This window comes from Scomber japonicus, chromosome 14, assembly GCF_027409825.1.
Source record: "Scomber japonicus isolate fScoJap1 chromosome 14, fScoJap1.pri, whole genome shotgun sequence".
NCBI lineage: Eukaryota > Metazoa > Chordata > Actinopteri > Scombriformes > Scombridae > Scomber > Scomber japonicus.
Genome location: NC_070591.1, coordinates 17,571,306 through 17,586,995, shown reverse-complemented (window position 1 = coordinate 17,586,995; position 15,690 = coordinate 17,571,306). Strand labels below are relative to the sequence as shown.

The following is a 15,690-nucleotide window of genomic DNA, read 5'->3' as shown; positions in this document are numbered from 1 at the left end:
TTTTAGATAGAAAACTGAATATATTTGGGTTGTGGGTTAAGATTAAGGTTATTAATAAGACATTTGAGGACATCATCTCAAGGTTTGACAAACAGTGATAAAAACTTTTCACAATTTGTTTGTGATATTTTATGGACCAGATTAATTGATAATGAAAATAATTGTTAGTTGCAGTCTTATGCAGTACTCCGTTGTACATATCACATGTTGAAAGTACGACAGGATTTACATCCCATAACCAAAGGTTCATGGCGCTTTTACCAACATCATCGTCACTTATAAAAAGGCGACATAAAGCAGACAGGCAAGTTCTGCATTCTCTTCAGATTCTAATAAGGGAGCAGCTTCAGTTCCTCCTTTTTTAGTTTAATACTGATTTTGGAAAAAAACACTAACCCATAATCATCAAAAACTCAAATTTAAATGTTGTTAACAGTTCTAAAATTCTGTCAGACACAAAAACACATGAAAACAAATGAGCTGGAAATAAACACACATTTCAGATAGCATAAAATATGTTTCCTTTTAGTTATTAAAAATGAATTTCATTTTCATCACAGCCAAAGTTAAGAAATGGATGAATTTCTTATTAATAAAAACATTGTCAAAATGCCTAAGACAGTAAGTAAACACATTGATTTCTCATAACCATGATATGGCACAAACCCAAAGACATGAAATCTCAATATGGCAAAGCCAAATGATAAACATAGTCAAAACAAACAAAACAATTTACTGCTAATTTCTGCAGGCTTTGAGGCTAAGCATATGGTATGCTTATAAAGTGCTATCATGTATAATAACGATTAACAGTATTTAAGTGTTACATAATATAATCTGATGCCGAGATGATTTTCGGAAATGCTTTTGAATGATGACTGGAATCTTTATATGGAAAAAAATAAGCCACAGTATTTATATGAATTTATATGAATAAATACTCTATCAACAGTGTATCCGATCTCCAGTCTTTCAGCAATCCAAATGACAAAAGAATTGTACAAATCTGGCTACTAAAAAACAGTTCAGTTCCCACCAAGAGCATTAAGTGGATCATCAAATATGTCGCCTGAATCTGTTGTTGCACTGGTCTCCTGGGATGGTGTTGTTTTCTTTGATTTTGAGGGAGGCTTAGTCACTGGTTTTACTGTGCTTGGTGAGAAGATGTCATCTTTAAAAGAAGAGAGGTGACACAGTATTTAATTAAATATGACAATCTTACAACAGGATTGACCACAGGACAGATGTTATTAAAAGAGCTGCCGTTTTATTGTTACTTACCCATGTCATCGTCGAATATTGACTTGGTCTCTCCCTTTGCCTTGGACTTCTGTTTTGGTTTAAAAGTGTCTGTCAGATCAGCAAAAATGTCTATGTTGTCATCAAACAAGCTGGCATCAATGGGCTTTTCTTTGTTCTTCTTCTGAACTTTAGGCACAGTGGCTACTTCATCCTGGGGAGAGTCAGCCAATAAGGGAAGAAATTAGTTATAGAAAGTTATTATAATGGCACAGTTAAAACATGACAGTATTACCATTGATGTAAAATTCAGTTACCTTGAAGATGTCCTGCTTTGAAAAATTACTGCTACTCTTGATTTCTTGACTACTTGTGGATGTGGGGGTCGAAGTGTTGCTCACGCCAAAGATGTCCTCATCATCATCGTCTTCCAAAAAGGACGAGGCCTTGGCTTTCTTTGTGGTTGACTTTGGCTTGACCTTTTGGAAAAGGTCAACGCTGTTGTCATCAAAAATGGATGGGAGTGTGCTTTTATCTTTGTCTTTCTTTAATGTCGCCCCGCTACCATCTTGATGTTGTGAAGTCTTCGTAGTTTTCTTGGTGGAGGGTGTATTTGTGACTGAGGCAGCCCCAAACAGAGAGTCAGAGCCAAAAAGGTCATCCTCATCAGAAGATGGCAGCACTTTGGTACTGCTGCTGTCCTTATTTGAGTCTTTCTTTCCAGCGTTTGTGGATACCGGCAGTGTCAGTACAGATGGTCTGGTAGAGATTTCAGTAAGTGACGGTTGAGAAGGTGACGAGGCCGACGAGGCAGATGAGGTGGGCGAGGCGGTGGTTGCACTTGAGTTCGGTGGTGTCGGACTGGCCTGTTTCTGGCTAGACATGTCTGATGGAGGTAAGACTAAACCAGAAACACTGGGCTTGGACACAGGGACATCAACACCCGGAGTTACTTCTTTATTCTCCACAGATCTTTGGGCTGATTGCTGCCTTGCCGCTCTGGACTGGGGTCTTCGTTGTGCAGAACCTTTAGCACGACCCTGAAAGATAGAAAACGTTCACTCACAATAATGTTCCAGAAATCCAACCTATAAAAAAGCACATAAAAGGATAACTGACATAATACTCCAGAAATTAAACCCCACCTTGTGTGCACTCTGCAATGTTAAGACCTGGACCGGGGTGTCGAAGCTCACTCCAGCTTCACTGTCTGTCTGGGCTCCTACAGGAGTTGTGGCAGGGCTTGGGCTCAGGCTGGAGCTGGACACCCCAGAAGAAGAACTGGGAGCCATACCAGGCAGTACACTTATAGCCCCTGGCATACTGGGGGCAGCGCCAGGGAGCAATGCAGCAGGGTTGATCATCAGATTGGCCTGAATATGAGAAAGAAGAGATGCACCATAAGAGACACTTATCGAAGTGGAAAGATATCACGGATGCTAAGACCAGAGACTATTTATAACATATTACATTTGTTTCCATGCTTCAGCTACACATTTACAGCTGTAGAATAAACTATTCATGAAGTTTCTCAGCATTTCAAGCAGCAGATCATTTAGAGGAAAATGAGAAACCAGCTCTGTGGATGGGAATGAAGCAAGAACAAGATGCATGTCTTGTGAAACTGAAATAAAGAGTCAGAGAATTCTTCCGAAATCAAAACAGACAGTTCCTCATTTTGATAGTCATGCTACTGTATCGTAGCCAAGCTTTTAACCTGGAATGTAAAATGTCCAGACAGAAGAAATTTTGAAAGAGAAAACATGTAAGTTAGAATAGGAAAGTCTTTCCAGTAGTAAAAAGAATGAAATATCAGGAATGAAGGCTTTTGATTAAATAAAAGCAAAAAAAAAATTACTTGAAGTTTCCCAATCCTTGATGAGGGATCTTTAGGTTTTACAGGGCTTGGTGCAGGTTTCTGTGTGGTCAGATTACAGCAGGTTTAATATTTAATTCAATAAAAACCATCTATATACTTTACTGTACTACGGACTGTAAATGATTTGCAGTATAAAGGCAGCTCAAACTAACAAAACTTATTCCTGAATTATAACCACAAGGCCACATAGGTATGTGTTTTCATGTCTCAAAGAAAAAAGCACTTCATGGTATTACTGCAGCTGCAGTATAGTTTACAGCAGACTCACCTGAATCTCTGATACAGACTCTGGACTTGCTAGTGGTGCCTTGTCATTAGGTATACTAGGCTTCTCTGCTACTTTCTGTGAATGTAAATCAACAGAGAATAAAACAAGATCAAACATCTCCCACTGTTAGAAAAATGCAAGACTAATTTTAAATTCTTATTTACACACAACTAAATATACAATGCTTAGGAAAAAATAATCTGTTGTACTAAAAACTTTACAACTGGCAGGGTATACATGACAACCCCCAGCCTGTAACCCGGAAGCCCTATACGCCCGCCCCGTGAAATCCCTAATATATCCGATGGCAACAGATTACATTACAGCCTAATTCTATAATAAATTTGATTCTTTTTCATTTTTATTTAAAAAGGCACCTTTCTTGGCACTCAAGGACACCGTACAGAATTTGTGAAATTAAAAAACACATTAAAAAGAAGCAACAATACAAATAAAATATAAAAATAAAGACAATATAAAAGTGACAGAGCAATTGACATGAAATGGTATGGGAGGTTTTAAACAGATGTGTTTTGAGTTGTGATTTGAAGTGGGGAAATGAATCGATGGGACAGACAGGTGTATGGAGGAAGAGGATCTGAGGGAGCGGGAGGGAGTAGGAATATGGAGAAGATCGGACAGATATGGGGGGCGAGGTTGTGGGTGGCCTTGAATGTTAACAGAAGGACTTTGAATTGAGTACGGAAGTGAACCGGGAGCCAGTGGAGCTGTTGGGAGGACAGGTGTGATGTGGTGGATGGAGAGGGTTCAAGTATTATACGGGCAGCTGAGTTCTGGACCAGTTGAAGTCTATGGAGGGATTTGTGAGGGAGGCAGAAGAGGAGAGAGTTGCAGTAATCCAGATGGGAAGTGATGAGGCTGTGGACAAGGATGGCGGCAGTGTGGGGGGTAAGGGAGGGGCAAAGGCGATTGATGTTTCGTAGGTGGAAGTAGGCAAACTGGGTAATGTTATTGATGTGAGATTGAAAGGACAGTGTGCTATCAAGGATGACACCCACACTCTTAACCTGGGGGGAGGGTGAAACGGACAAATTATCAATGGTGAGAGAAAAGCTGTTGGTTTTGGATAGAGTGGATTTGGTGCCAATGAGGAGAACCTCGGTTTTGTTACCGTTTAATTTAAGGAAGTTTAGGGTGAACCAGGTTTTTATTCTGATCATTAACACAATAATTATTACCGGAGGAAGCGTTTTGGGTTTGGTGGAGCTGAAGAGGTCATCCTCATCGTCATCTGCAAACAGACTAGGTGCTGCTGGTTTCGCTGAGCTGAGCTTGGAGCTCTAGAAAGTAAACGGTCATGTATCATTATCATCTAGTGAGAGACATCTGCATTGGACAAAGTACATTGTTTATAAGAGATAAATATACAAACAGATAAAAGCATCTTTTATACTGACTGTAGCTTTCCCTGAGGTGGCAAAGAGGTCAACGTCTGGGTCATTGTCCTTCTGCTGTGTCTGACTGAACAACAACTCCTCATCCTGGAACACACCTGTGCTCTTTGCCTGTGGCCGCTCCTCTGTGGGCTGTAAACACAACACAGAAACGCATATTTTAATATTTTGACTGCAGGAGAAATGTTGTCAAATTGAAAATAAAATCATACAAACCTTTAGTGTGTTTTTGGCCGTGGGTTTACTGGGCGTGAATATTGGATCATTCCAATCTGACTCGTCTTCCTCCTCGTCATCAAACAGACTCACTGTGTTTGTTTTGACTTTCTCTTCCTTCTTCTTCTCCTCCTTATTAACATTTGGTGGTGGGCTGTCTTTAGAGAGGAAGCCATCGTCGTCGCTGTCATCTTCATCCAATGGGCTCTTGGTCTGCTTGCTGGCAAGAATGTCAATGCCTCCAAAAAGACTGACAGCTCCGGCAGGCTTCTTTTTACTCTCACTGTTCTCTGGCGATGACGGGAGTGTCTCGGGGGTCTTTACTGCTGGTTTCTCCACCTCTGAAAGCTTATCCTCTGCTGCTCTCTTAGTATCTGCAACCGCTTCTGATTTCTCTGAGAGCAAGGAGGGTTGAGAATCCACAGCAGGTGTCTGAAGAAAAAAGGGCATTTGAATTTAATCCCAGTGAGCAAATAGTGCAATAAATTAATTATAACAGAATCTCATAACAAAATATCAGTTATGTCACAAACTCATAGGGCCAACTTGATTTTACAGTTTGCTTTCTCTCTACTTGAGAGCGGCTCTCTAAGGGCTGAGAACATTGTCCTTTTTTTGTAAGTATATTTTTTGGGCATTTTACAGTATTAGATAACAATATCTGAGAGGTGACCGGAAGTGACGGGAGATAGACACAGGGAATGACATGCAACAAATATCTGCTGCTGGAATTTAACTACATTGTGACCATGTGGCATGCGTCTTTAGTAGGCTAAAAGGACGCTCCAAAGCTGAGAGCACTTTCTTATCCCTTAAGCCTTTCAATAAGGCCACTGAAAAGAAGTTTAAAACAAGATTGTTTTTCTTGGCAAAAGCTTTTTACCCAGGAGCAATATCTATTTTTAACTTAAAAAATAAGTTAGCACACTCACTTTAGCAGCTGGGGCTGCAGTGTTTGTGCTGACAGCAGGTTTGATGGCAAAGAGGGATCCTCTATCTTCATCATCATCATCACCTTCATCTTCAAACAGAAGAGCAACTCTCTGAGGCTTCTTATTACTGTGTGAAGACAGAATGGTAGTGTTAGATAAGAATCCTTGGCACTTTTAAAGTGTTTTAAACCTAAAAAGTATGTTTAACAATTTAAGTATGAGTAAAATAATTCCTAATGTATTAATAGGAACAAATGCCAAACACTTTTAATACCTTGACTCTTTTGTTGGAGCAAACAGGTCATCACCGTCATCATCAAAAAGGCTGCTTTTTTGAGATGTTTTGGCACTTGGGAGACTGGAGGGGGCGCTGGCACTGGGCTTCATCCCCCCTGTCTTGGTCTCCTGCTTTGCTGTACTACTTTTGGAACTTAACCACTGGTCCTGTTTTCACACAGTCACAAAAATAATGCATCATATTGTACTTTCATTAGTACTGACAAGCACAAGTAAAATATTTGTTTTTCTTTTCACATACCTCATCATCGCTGAAGAGGGAGCTGGACACAGTCTTACTGGGCTTCGGGGTGGAGACTTGAGCTTGATTAGGTTTTGGTTTTGATTTAGCTGCAGATGCAAACAGGTCCTGCAAGACGATGGACAAGATTATTGAAATGTACTCACAGTAAAGTAGGCTTAAGCTGAATCTTTTTTGCCATGCATGTGAAAAGATTTTTTTTCACCTCTTCTTCCTCATCATCAAATAATATTGAAGAAGCCCCGCCCATTTTGCCTTGGCTTGTGGGTTCAGGCTTAGACTGGCTCTTAGGGATAGTTGGGAATACCTGTAGAAGGTAAATACATATATAGTGTAATAGAAATATCTACAGGACCAGTCAAAACTTCCCATTCACTTGAATGAGACAGTGCGTCCAACGTTTGACTTGGACTGTATTATTATTGTTTACTTTATTTCCAGTGAACCTCGAGATCCTTACTTGTGTGTCTTCATCATCTGAGAAGAGGCCTCTGGTCTGTGGCTTTGGAGCCTGTTTGACTTTCCCCACATCTACAGCAGGTCCATTCTAAAATGCACAAAAAAGATAATAAATTAATATAAATATATTTTAAAACTGTAACTTCCTTTTTGAATGAGTGATATTTTTGTCCTGAAAGAAAATACTGGTAAAGCGAAGGAAAGAGAACTGAACAGAGTGAATGAAAGCAGTGAAGTTAGACTTTTTCACAAGCTACACTGAAATATGGCACTCTGAGCATACATTCATTTAATGAAGGACTCCAGTTCTGTTAATTAAATGGCATCCATGCCAGATAAATGCTGTTGGGAGTCATGGTAAGAACAAGCATGACCTCAAAACAAAAAATTAATAGGATGCTGCGAAATGTGAATATCTTTTGACAATTTAGGCAGCAAACATTGTGGTGACTGAAGCTCAATACAGCCCTGTTTTGTTGAAAATATGCCATTTTGCTTGCGAAAACAAACCAAATTTAATTTGGTCAGTGGTTGGAGTATATTGTTAGACAATGATCTATTCAGACCTCCTCAGATTTCTCTGATTCCTCGCTGGTTGATGGTTGACGTTTTTTCAGGCCCTCAGTGAGTAAGCTTTTAGTCCCAGGACCAAACATGGAGATGGCCCCAGCTGGCATCTAAGCAACGAATGAATGAATGAATGAATGAATGAATGAATGAATGATCATTAGCATAGGAACTCTCAGACAACTACAAAGCACAATGCAGCCATAACAACATAATTTGATTCACACAACCAAATCAGAAGAGCTTATTCAAACTTTTTTTGAGGGGAAGTGTTTGTGAAGCCATCTATGTTTAAACACAGTCAGAAACTTGTATGTTGATCTTTACCTTTTTCTCAGGTGGTTTGACCTGCTCTTCCACCACCTCCTTCTTGCTCTGAGCTGGAGTTGGTGCACTGTACTTTTCACTGAATATGTCACCATCATCATCGTCATCATCGAAAAGGTCAATAGCATTCTTGGGTTTGGGTTTCTCCTGTCCAGCTGCAAAAAAACCCCAACATGGTTTAAAGGTGATCATCCCCATCTGAACTTGAACTGAAGCACAGAAACACCCATTCCCATACCCTTACCAGAATCTGATTTCTTCAGGCTTTTACCACTGAAGAAGTCATCCTCATCTTCCTCATCATCAAACAGCCCACCTCCTATTGCGACCTGTTTGGAGGAGGCAGGGGTTTTGGTAGCCGGAGCTCCGTTTTCTTTGCTCTCCACTGAGTCGGACTCATTCCCTGAACTGAACAGGCTGTTATCTGTTGGAAGACAGTGACTTGGTTTGATTGAGGATGATGTAGCACAAAAAGAAGTGATACAAAGTGGCATAATAATAATAATAATAATAATAATACTAATACTAATACTAATAATAACAATAACAACAACAACAAGTAAACTGCTACTACCTGGGAATATTGAAACGGCACCCGGTGGAATTTTCTTTCCAGGCTTGCCAGGTTCTTTGAAGGAAAAGAAAAGAAAAAAACAACAACCCCATACATTAAAATACTACTAGAGGCAAATTAGAAAACAAATCCAAATTATTTTAATATGTACCTACCTGTACCTATCCTATTTGTCTCCAAAGAGAGTCTTACCTGCAGTTTGAGCTGTGCTTTTCACGCTTTCATTCACAGACTTCTCTTCAGACACAGGGGGTTTTGGTGCCTCAGAGAAAAGATCCCCCTGAAAGGCAAAACATCATACAGCACAAATCAAATTCTGGCTACAGTCCACAGTTTCTCTCATGTGACACTGGACTGGATTCAGAAGGAAAATCATTTAGTTTAATATACCTCCTCGTCGTCGTCAAACAGGCCTTTCCCTCCACTGAAGAGGCCACTTTTTCTTCCAAACGGGGAGAACTCGTCATCATCCATAGGTGGTGGCTTAAACATGTCATCGCTGTCATCTTCAGCTGCTGCTACAATAAACATAAACAGAATCAAGCAACATTGTGGAAATAATGGCTGTGCTATGGAAAAAATCACAAATGCAAAATGCAAACAAAAACAAAACCATTGTAGTGATGATGAATGAATGTCATACCCTCTGGCTTTGCAGGCTTTGATTCTTTTCTGCCTTTACTTTTCTTCTTAGATGCCAATGCTTTCAAGACATGACACAGTAGAAAGAAAATATGCATAAGCATGCACATGCGGTGATGGCACTCATCGCTGAAATGCTTTCAATGTAAAAGTCAAGTATAGACTTTGATGCTGACTTTTATTAAAATTAAATATGAAGAGTGGCAGGCACAAAAGATTGTACGAAAATTCAAAGTGATGATGATAGCTGGCTGGTGATGAAAGTGACTTACATGCTCGATCTCCCTCTGGTTTGTTAACAGGTTCACCTTTGATTCGGGCTGCAAGCTCATCAGCAAAGGACGATGGCCCTGTGTTCTGAATGTGACATGAAAACAACCAGAGAGGACATACGTCATACACACACATTACATCAGTTTTCCCCGAGGTAGCCGAGAACCAGATCTGAATGATGTAAGACTCAAATCACATATAAGCCACTGACAAAAGTTATCTCGAAACTACTTATCTATTCCTTTTCTACAAGCGTACCTGTGTGTCATCATCATCGTCCTTGTCTGAATCTCCGAATATGTCAGAATCCTCATCTTCCTCTTCTTCATCTTCGTCATAACTCAACATTGATGATTTCTAGGAGAGGAGGGGAGGAGGATCCAAAATTATAAAGTTATTCAGTTTAAATGTAATCTTTGATATGTCTGGCAGTCAGCTAACCTTCTTGATATTGTTGTGCCCTTCATCATCCTCCTGGTTGAAGTCGTCATCTGAATGCTGTTATGTGAATAATTTAATAGAATGAGGTTTCAATTTTTCGTGTGCAACACGCACAATTAAAAAGCAGGAAAAATACACTTTAAGAAAAAAAAAAGTCTTACAACTGCGTCTTGGTCGTCTTCACTCTCGATGACACTGTCTCGGTCACTGTCGACTGACATTTCTGCAAGAAGAATTAAAAAGCTGTAAAATAAGAGCACTAATGAGGCATGTATGGTGCCTTAAGAGACTACCATGAGTATATTACCATCACTAGAGAGGTCACCAAGTCCAACATCATCTTGTTCCATGAAGGCCTGGGAACCAATCAGATACGGAAGAGGCCTGTCCACATAAAGATCCTAAAAGCCAAAGACAGAATGGTTAACGCACACTATTTCTGATGACAGATGCTGCATGTCATAGACATGCATTTCTAAAACAATTGCTTTATTAAGCAAGTACATTAAAATAGATAAAAATGTTGATAATATATAAATAAATACACATAAGCATATCTCAGTGAGTGTCTTAAGATTAAGAGCACACCTTAGGCTCCAGGATTGCCTCCACTCTGTCTGTGACCTCCTCGTCCTCTGAGTCAGAGTTTCCTGCTTTGATGTCCAGTTGCTCAAAGGCCGACTCCAGTACTCTCAAACCATAATTCACTGCTTCCTGCATCTTAGGGATCAACTCTGCCTCTTTCTGCTCACGAGTCTTCTCCTTGAGGGAAAACATTGATGACACATAGGTTGTATGTCACATAGGCAATACAACAAGAGAAAGAGATGTTTGTCAAGTACTGTGGCCACACGATCCTTGATTTAATAATAACAAAAAGCATTATCCTGTATGTTGGGAGCAACAGTCACCTGCTCAGGCTGCTTCTCCAAGGCGTCAGCCTTAGGAACAGTGTCTTCTACCTCTTCATCATACACTCTCTGTGACAGGACACAAAGTAAACAATATTTTTACCTCCAAAGTACACAAACAAGTAGACTGAAATGCAACAGTTATAGGAAACAAGTAAAGCCACATGAAAGTTGAATTGATATTCATTACATTTTCTATAAACTGTGTATTGGAAAGCATGAGGAAGTCATTAAAGACAGTGTGCAAGCAGCTGTCTGTGGCTTTGGTGTCACGAATTAGACTGTCCAGCTGCTTTTCAATCTCATGTGTCTTTGACAGCATCTTCTGAGAAAAGTCTTGGAGGAACAGAAAGAGCTGTGAAGTAAGCAAAAAAAAACACAGTCAGGAACACAGCTACAGTAGCAAGGTCATGTTCATTACAAAGCAGAACGTGTTTCACAATCACTGTCTTCACCTCTGACTTCTAAATCATTTCTGCAACATTTGTCTAACTATTTGAGTAAAGGTGATGATGAGTTACTGTTTTTGTTTCTGACTTACCCCTGAGTCAGCTGCCAAAGACCAACTGGCACTGCTCTGCCGCATCTCTTCAAGACTCCATGGTCTCTCCCAAATCTGAGCATCTTTCTCCAAGTGTTCACTCCTGCTTGGGCCATTTGCCATTCCATCCGGCAACCCACTCATCTGCAATCGGATAGCTTGTTGTCATTTATGCAATTTATTAATTCAGACAGGCTTCTGATCACCTGACATTAATCAAGAGGGGAAAATATTTCAACCTAAAAAATAATAATTATTATGCTTTTGTAACAATATAGCCCACATATCTGTTTTAAGTTGTATTTGATGATGACAAATCCTGGAGCTGCTTCATGCATACAGTGACAATCAAAAGTTAGGACATGCTTTTTCATTAAAAGGTAATGCAGCAACTCTCTAGATGTTGTGCCTGTATTTAAAGAGATATTACTAGGATATAGTTGCAATATCTGCTTGATGCTCTACATTTATCTCCTCCAAAAACTTTAAAAAAACAACAACTTGCATCCAAATCTAATACAAGTAGAAACTGGAAACATAAGATGAGTGGCAGCAGGACTGTGGTAAACCTACACAGAATCAGGGCCAAATAAATCATACTTGATGACTTCCACCAACTGAACAGGCTGAATGAACTGCTGCCCTCTGGTCAAAGGTTTAAAACACTCCCCTGTAAAAACAAACCCAAGCGATGTGATCACTGATCATTTATCCAAACGCTTGTTTGAGGAGCTCATGTGATGTCGGTGTGATGTTTGTGAATTTGATTGCCTCTGACTAAAATGATGCACAGATGAACACATTATTACTGCTAAAAACTAATTATCTAGCTTTCCAGAGTGATTAAAACAATTACCACATAATCAAATCCATGTTAACTGGTGTATCTTTATTTTAACTAGTGTAGAGTTACTGCTATACTCGCGTTACAACAAGCTAGTTTGGACTATGGCAATAACGTTACGCATTTGCGGAAGACAACTTGTTGAGTCCACACAAAGTTGCCTAAATTTCCTCTTACTAGCTTTCACATTCAATCAGACTTGCTGCTGGAGGAGAAATCGGGGACTGTTTGGCTAGCAGCTAGCTCAAGTTAGCTAGCCAACATCAACGTCAGCTACAGTAGTGCCAAGCGACGCAAGTCACATACAGCCACCCAAATTTAAGCGCCCTCGTGCTTACCTTGAACACCTCCGTCAATTGCAGTCCGCGACGGACAACTGTGGTCAGAAACGACGTAAAAAAATAAGATCAATTATGCTAAATTTTGGCCTTTCCCTCATTGGTCTTCTGACAGGTCAGCCATGTTCTGTCTGCAGACAGTCACCTGACTACCGTTGCCTAGCAACCCCGGGGAAAGTGGGGCGGAGTGGAACAAACCAACAATTAATGCAAAGAGGCGAAACGACTCTTTTCCTCTATTACGCTCACTATAAACTGCCGCTGCCGTGAAAACAGTCGAGTTCATCTCAGATTTGATCAGTGATTACCTGTAACTATCCCACATACTCATATAGGCAATTTAACATCCATTTTTATATATTTGATTCATTTAAAACCAAATGTGTTACTAACGTAGACTATTCAGCAACATTGGACGTTCATATTGGACGTCCCAACATTATGGGTTTTCATGACCCATTCACTCCTTCTTCTTCTCTTGTTACATCTCTGACTTCTTCAAAATGTACGAGTTTTGTTTGTTTAGTAATGCCGTAGGTTCTCATTCTATCAACCACATTTTCATCATAAGCTCATTTTTATCATCACACTTTTGCCCTTAATTAGTTAGCCTACTTTATTACACTGATGTGGGTTGTATCACACAAGAGTGCTCAGAGTATGTACAGTAGGCCTGTTAGATTTAAGACTTCTGAATATTGTGAGTGCAATCTCTAGAGGAGGTTTTAGGATTGTGTCCAAATAGGCCTATCCCTCTGACACAATAAAGTCTTAAATGAATAAGAATTTAATTTTTTTTAAATTTTACTTTATTTCGAACATGTTAAAATAGCGAAACCAAACAAATAGGCAGTGGTTTGCGGCAAAATAGAAATTATAGGAGAAAAAACAACATATATAGCCTACACATACATATATACATATATATATACATATAAACACATTCACATATATACACACACACATATACATACATACATACATACACATACATAAACATATATTTTCATTCCATTCTTTTCCTTCCTTCCTCCTTTTCCCTCTTCTTTTCCCTTTCTCCTCTTCTTCCCATTTCTTACTTTCCTCTTTCAGACATACAACAAACAATAAACAATACATATCTGTTCGAATGGGTGTAGGATGAAGCAATGAGCTTTTCTAGTCCTACCCCTTTTTTACCCTTTTATTTTATTTTATTTTATTTATTTTTTTTTAATTTTTAGACTCAGTCACTTCCAAGCTAAACAACAACACAAAACCATCCAATCATTCAAACCAATACGAGTGAATAACAATAATAACAAAACAAACAAGCAGACAAACAAACAAAAGCACAAGTCACATTATCCCAGTCCACCTCTTTGTTCATCCTGTTTATATTGGTCAAAAGTGTTATTTTAAATATCTGTTTAAAATTGTGTAATGTTCTGCATGTTTTCATTTCTTCAGTACAGTTGTTCCACAGATTAACTCATTTTGTTGTGATGCAATGATATTTGACATTTGTCCTCATTAATTGTTTTTTGAACATAGATATTCCTCTCAGGTTGTATTTACCTTCCCTCAATTGGAACAGCCCCTGAATACAGTCTGTTGTTGAATTTGAATAGTTTTGAAGTCAACCAGATCCTTAAACTTTAGTCATTTAACTCAAAACTCAAATGTCATTTTTAAGGCTTGTTAGTAGAATAGAATAGAATATAGAATAGAAAGTCTTTATTGTCATTGTACAAAGCACAACAAAATTGAGATGCCATCTTTAAAGTGCAGAAACAAAAGTAAATAAATAATTACCATTATTTAATGCAGTTAAGTGCATTTATGGCTTTAGTGTAAAAGCTGTTGTGTAATCTATTTGTTTGTACTCTTAATGCCTGAAGCCACCAGCTCAAAGAGTGAGTGTCCTGGGTGAGATGGGTCCCTGAGGATATGGTGAGCTTTCCTGAAACAGCGGGAACTGTACAGATCTTTCAGGGAGGGGAAGGGGCAGTCAATAATCTTCTGGGCTGTGGTGATGACCCTCTGGAGCGCTATCCTCTCTGCAGCTCTGCAGCTGGAGAACCACATACACATGCCGTAGGTCAAAATGACAGGTAACTTATAAGTAACTGACATGCACTTGATACAAACCCAAGTCCAAAAATAATATTTTACATTTCCTTGGATTCATGTTCTTGTGTCTGAACACTGACCTGGAGAATTTTTATATCAACTTAAACCATAAGGTGGTTATAAGGAGTACAATTACTCAATAATGATTTCATACAAATGATTTATGGCCTGTCAGAATTATATTTCACTATTCACCTATACAACTCTACTATTTATTTAGAGGCAGTTGTTTCTTTTGACAAAATACTCAGATGAATGCAAGAAAATGTGCAAAAGCATATTTCAACCCGTATTATCTCAAACCAAGGACTATCTTAATGCACAACTCAGAAGGCGAGTTTTGCTCCAAGACTTAAAAGAACCATGTAAAACCATCTCTCACAGTACACTTAGAAGAATAATCCTAATAATGAAAGGACAGTGCAGAACAGCTGGATGAAAGGAGAGATCATTACGCAGAGCTATGCATCATTGTATTTGAAAATATTTTCATCCAAAGCCTAACTAAATCTGAAACTAAAGTAGTCTGTTCGAGTCCAAATAAGTTTGTTGAACATTTGTCTATTTGTTATTTTGGGCATGGCGGCTGTTTGTTCCTAACATTAACATTTTCAGTGATATCTATTTAAATGCAGATTAAGTTTGTAACATATTATTGTGTGAAAGAGTTCTGAATATATTTTTAACAGTTAAGGAGAACATGTTGTATTAGTCTTCCCCTGCACTGCACCATGCTCGTTTAAATACAAAAGTTAAGAACATATTCAGTAAAAAAAATCAACAACAAACAAACACAAAACATGCTCAAACCACCAGGAAGATGCATAATGAACTGGCATGAATCAAAAATGGTAAAATAAATAAATACAGACAAACCCTATGACTGATCTATTATAACGTTACAATGTGATACACGTTATAAGTTAATGTGATACAATGCTTTTTTCTTTTTCTGGTGTGGCAGCAACAATACGTTTCCGTATGAAATGGTCCGCTGCTGGTGTGTGGAGAGGTGCACACACCATACCCTCTATCTGATCTCTTGCTTGGTACGGATGCTCTCTTCTAGCGTGATTTCTGTCTTTCTTTGTGTGTGTGTGTGTGTGTGTGTGTGTGTGTGCCTTATCAGGTATAGTGATAGGCCTACATATCATACTAAGTAGTTATAAAGCAG

At 39.0% G+C, this 15,690-nt stretch overlaps 1 protein-coding gene across 4 annotated transcripts; it reads right to left on the bottom strand.

Annotated features, from left to right (window-relative positions):
* Positions 1–256: 256 nt before the first annotated feature.
* Positions 257–12,526, bottom strand: washc2c (WASH complex subunit 2C). Of its 4 annotated transcripts, none has more exons than XM_053332864.1 (31): positions 12,405–12,526; positions 11,223–11,366; positions 10,872–11,036; positions 10,682–10,750; positions 10,359–10,532; positions 10,078–10,171; positions 9,932–9,993; positions 9,771–9,827; positions 9,588–9,686; positions 9,329–9,413; positions 9,058–9,117; positions 8,805–8,932; positions 8,607–8,694; positions 8,415–8,468; positions 8,085–8,264; positions 7,841–7,995; positions 7,513–7,623; positions 6,948–7,034; positions 6,693–6,794; positions 6,488–6,595; positions 6,224–6,393; positions 5,950–6,076; positions 5,018–5,449; positions 4,805–4,933; positions 4,586–4,687; positions 3,387–3,461; positions 3,098–3,157; positions 2,385–2,612; positions 1,557–2,279; positions 1,282–1,453; positions 257–1,171 (listed from the first exon to the last, which is right to left on the bottom strand). In XM_053332864.1, the coding sequence occupies exons 2-31, from the start codon at positions 11,364–11,366 to the stop codon at positions 1,026–1,028; spliced, it is 4,386 nt and encodes a 1,461-aa protein (XP_053188839.1). In that variant the 5' UTR covers positions 12,405–12,526; the 3' UTR covers positions 257–1,025. The 4 variants fall into 4 exon arrangements, with proteins under 4 accessions (XP_053188839.1, XP_053188840.1, XP_053188842.1 ...); XM_053332865.1 differs by having other exon boundaries at positions 8,805–8,929; XM_053332867.1 differs by lacking the exon at positions 3,098–3,157.
* Between the last annotated feature and the right edge of the window lie 3,164 nt (positions 12,527–15,690).

Bases quoted from the DNA above. Each gene is read 5' to 3' on its own strand.
- washc2c (XM_053332864.1), bottom strand. From the start codon at position 11,366: ATGAGTGGGTTGCCGGATGGAATGGCAAATGGCCCAAGCAGGAGTGAA. The intron at 6,795-6,947 runs GTAAGGATCTCG...TACCTTCTACAG, and splicing joins CAGATGATGAAGACACACAA to GTATTCCCAACTATCCCTAA. The intron at 3,462-4,585 runs GTAATAATTATT...TTACATTCACAG, and splicing joins AACCCAAAACGCTTCCTCCG to AAAGTAGCAGAGAAGCCTAG.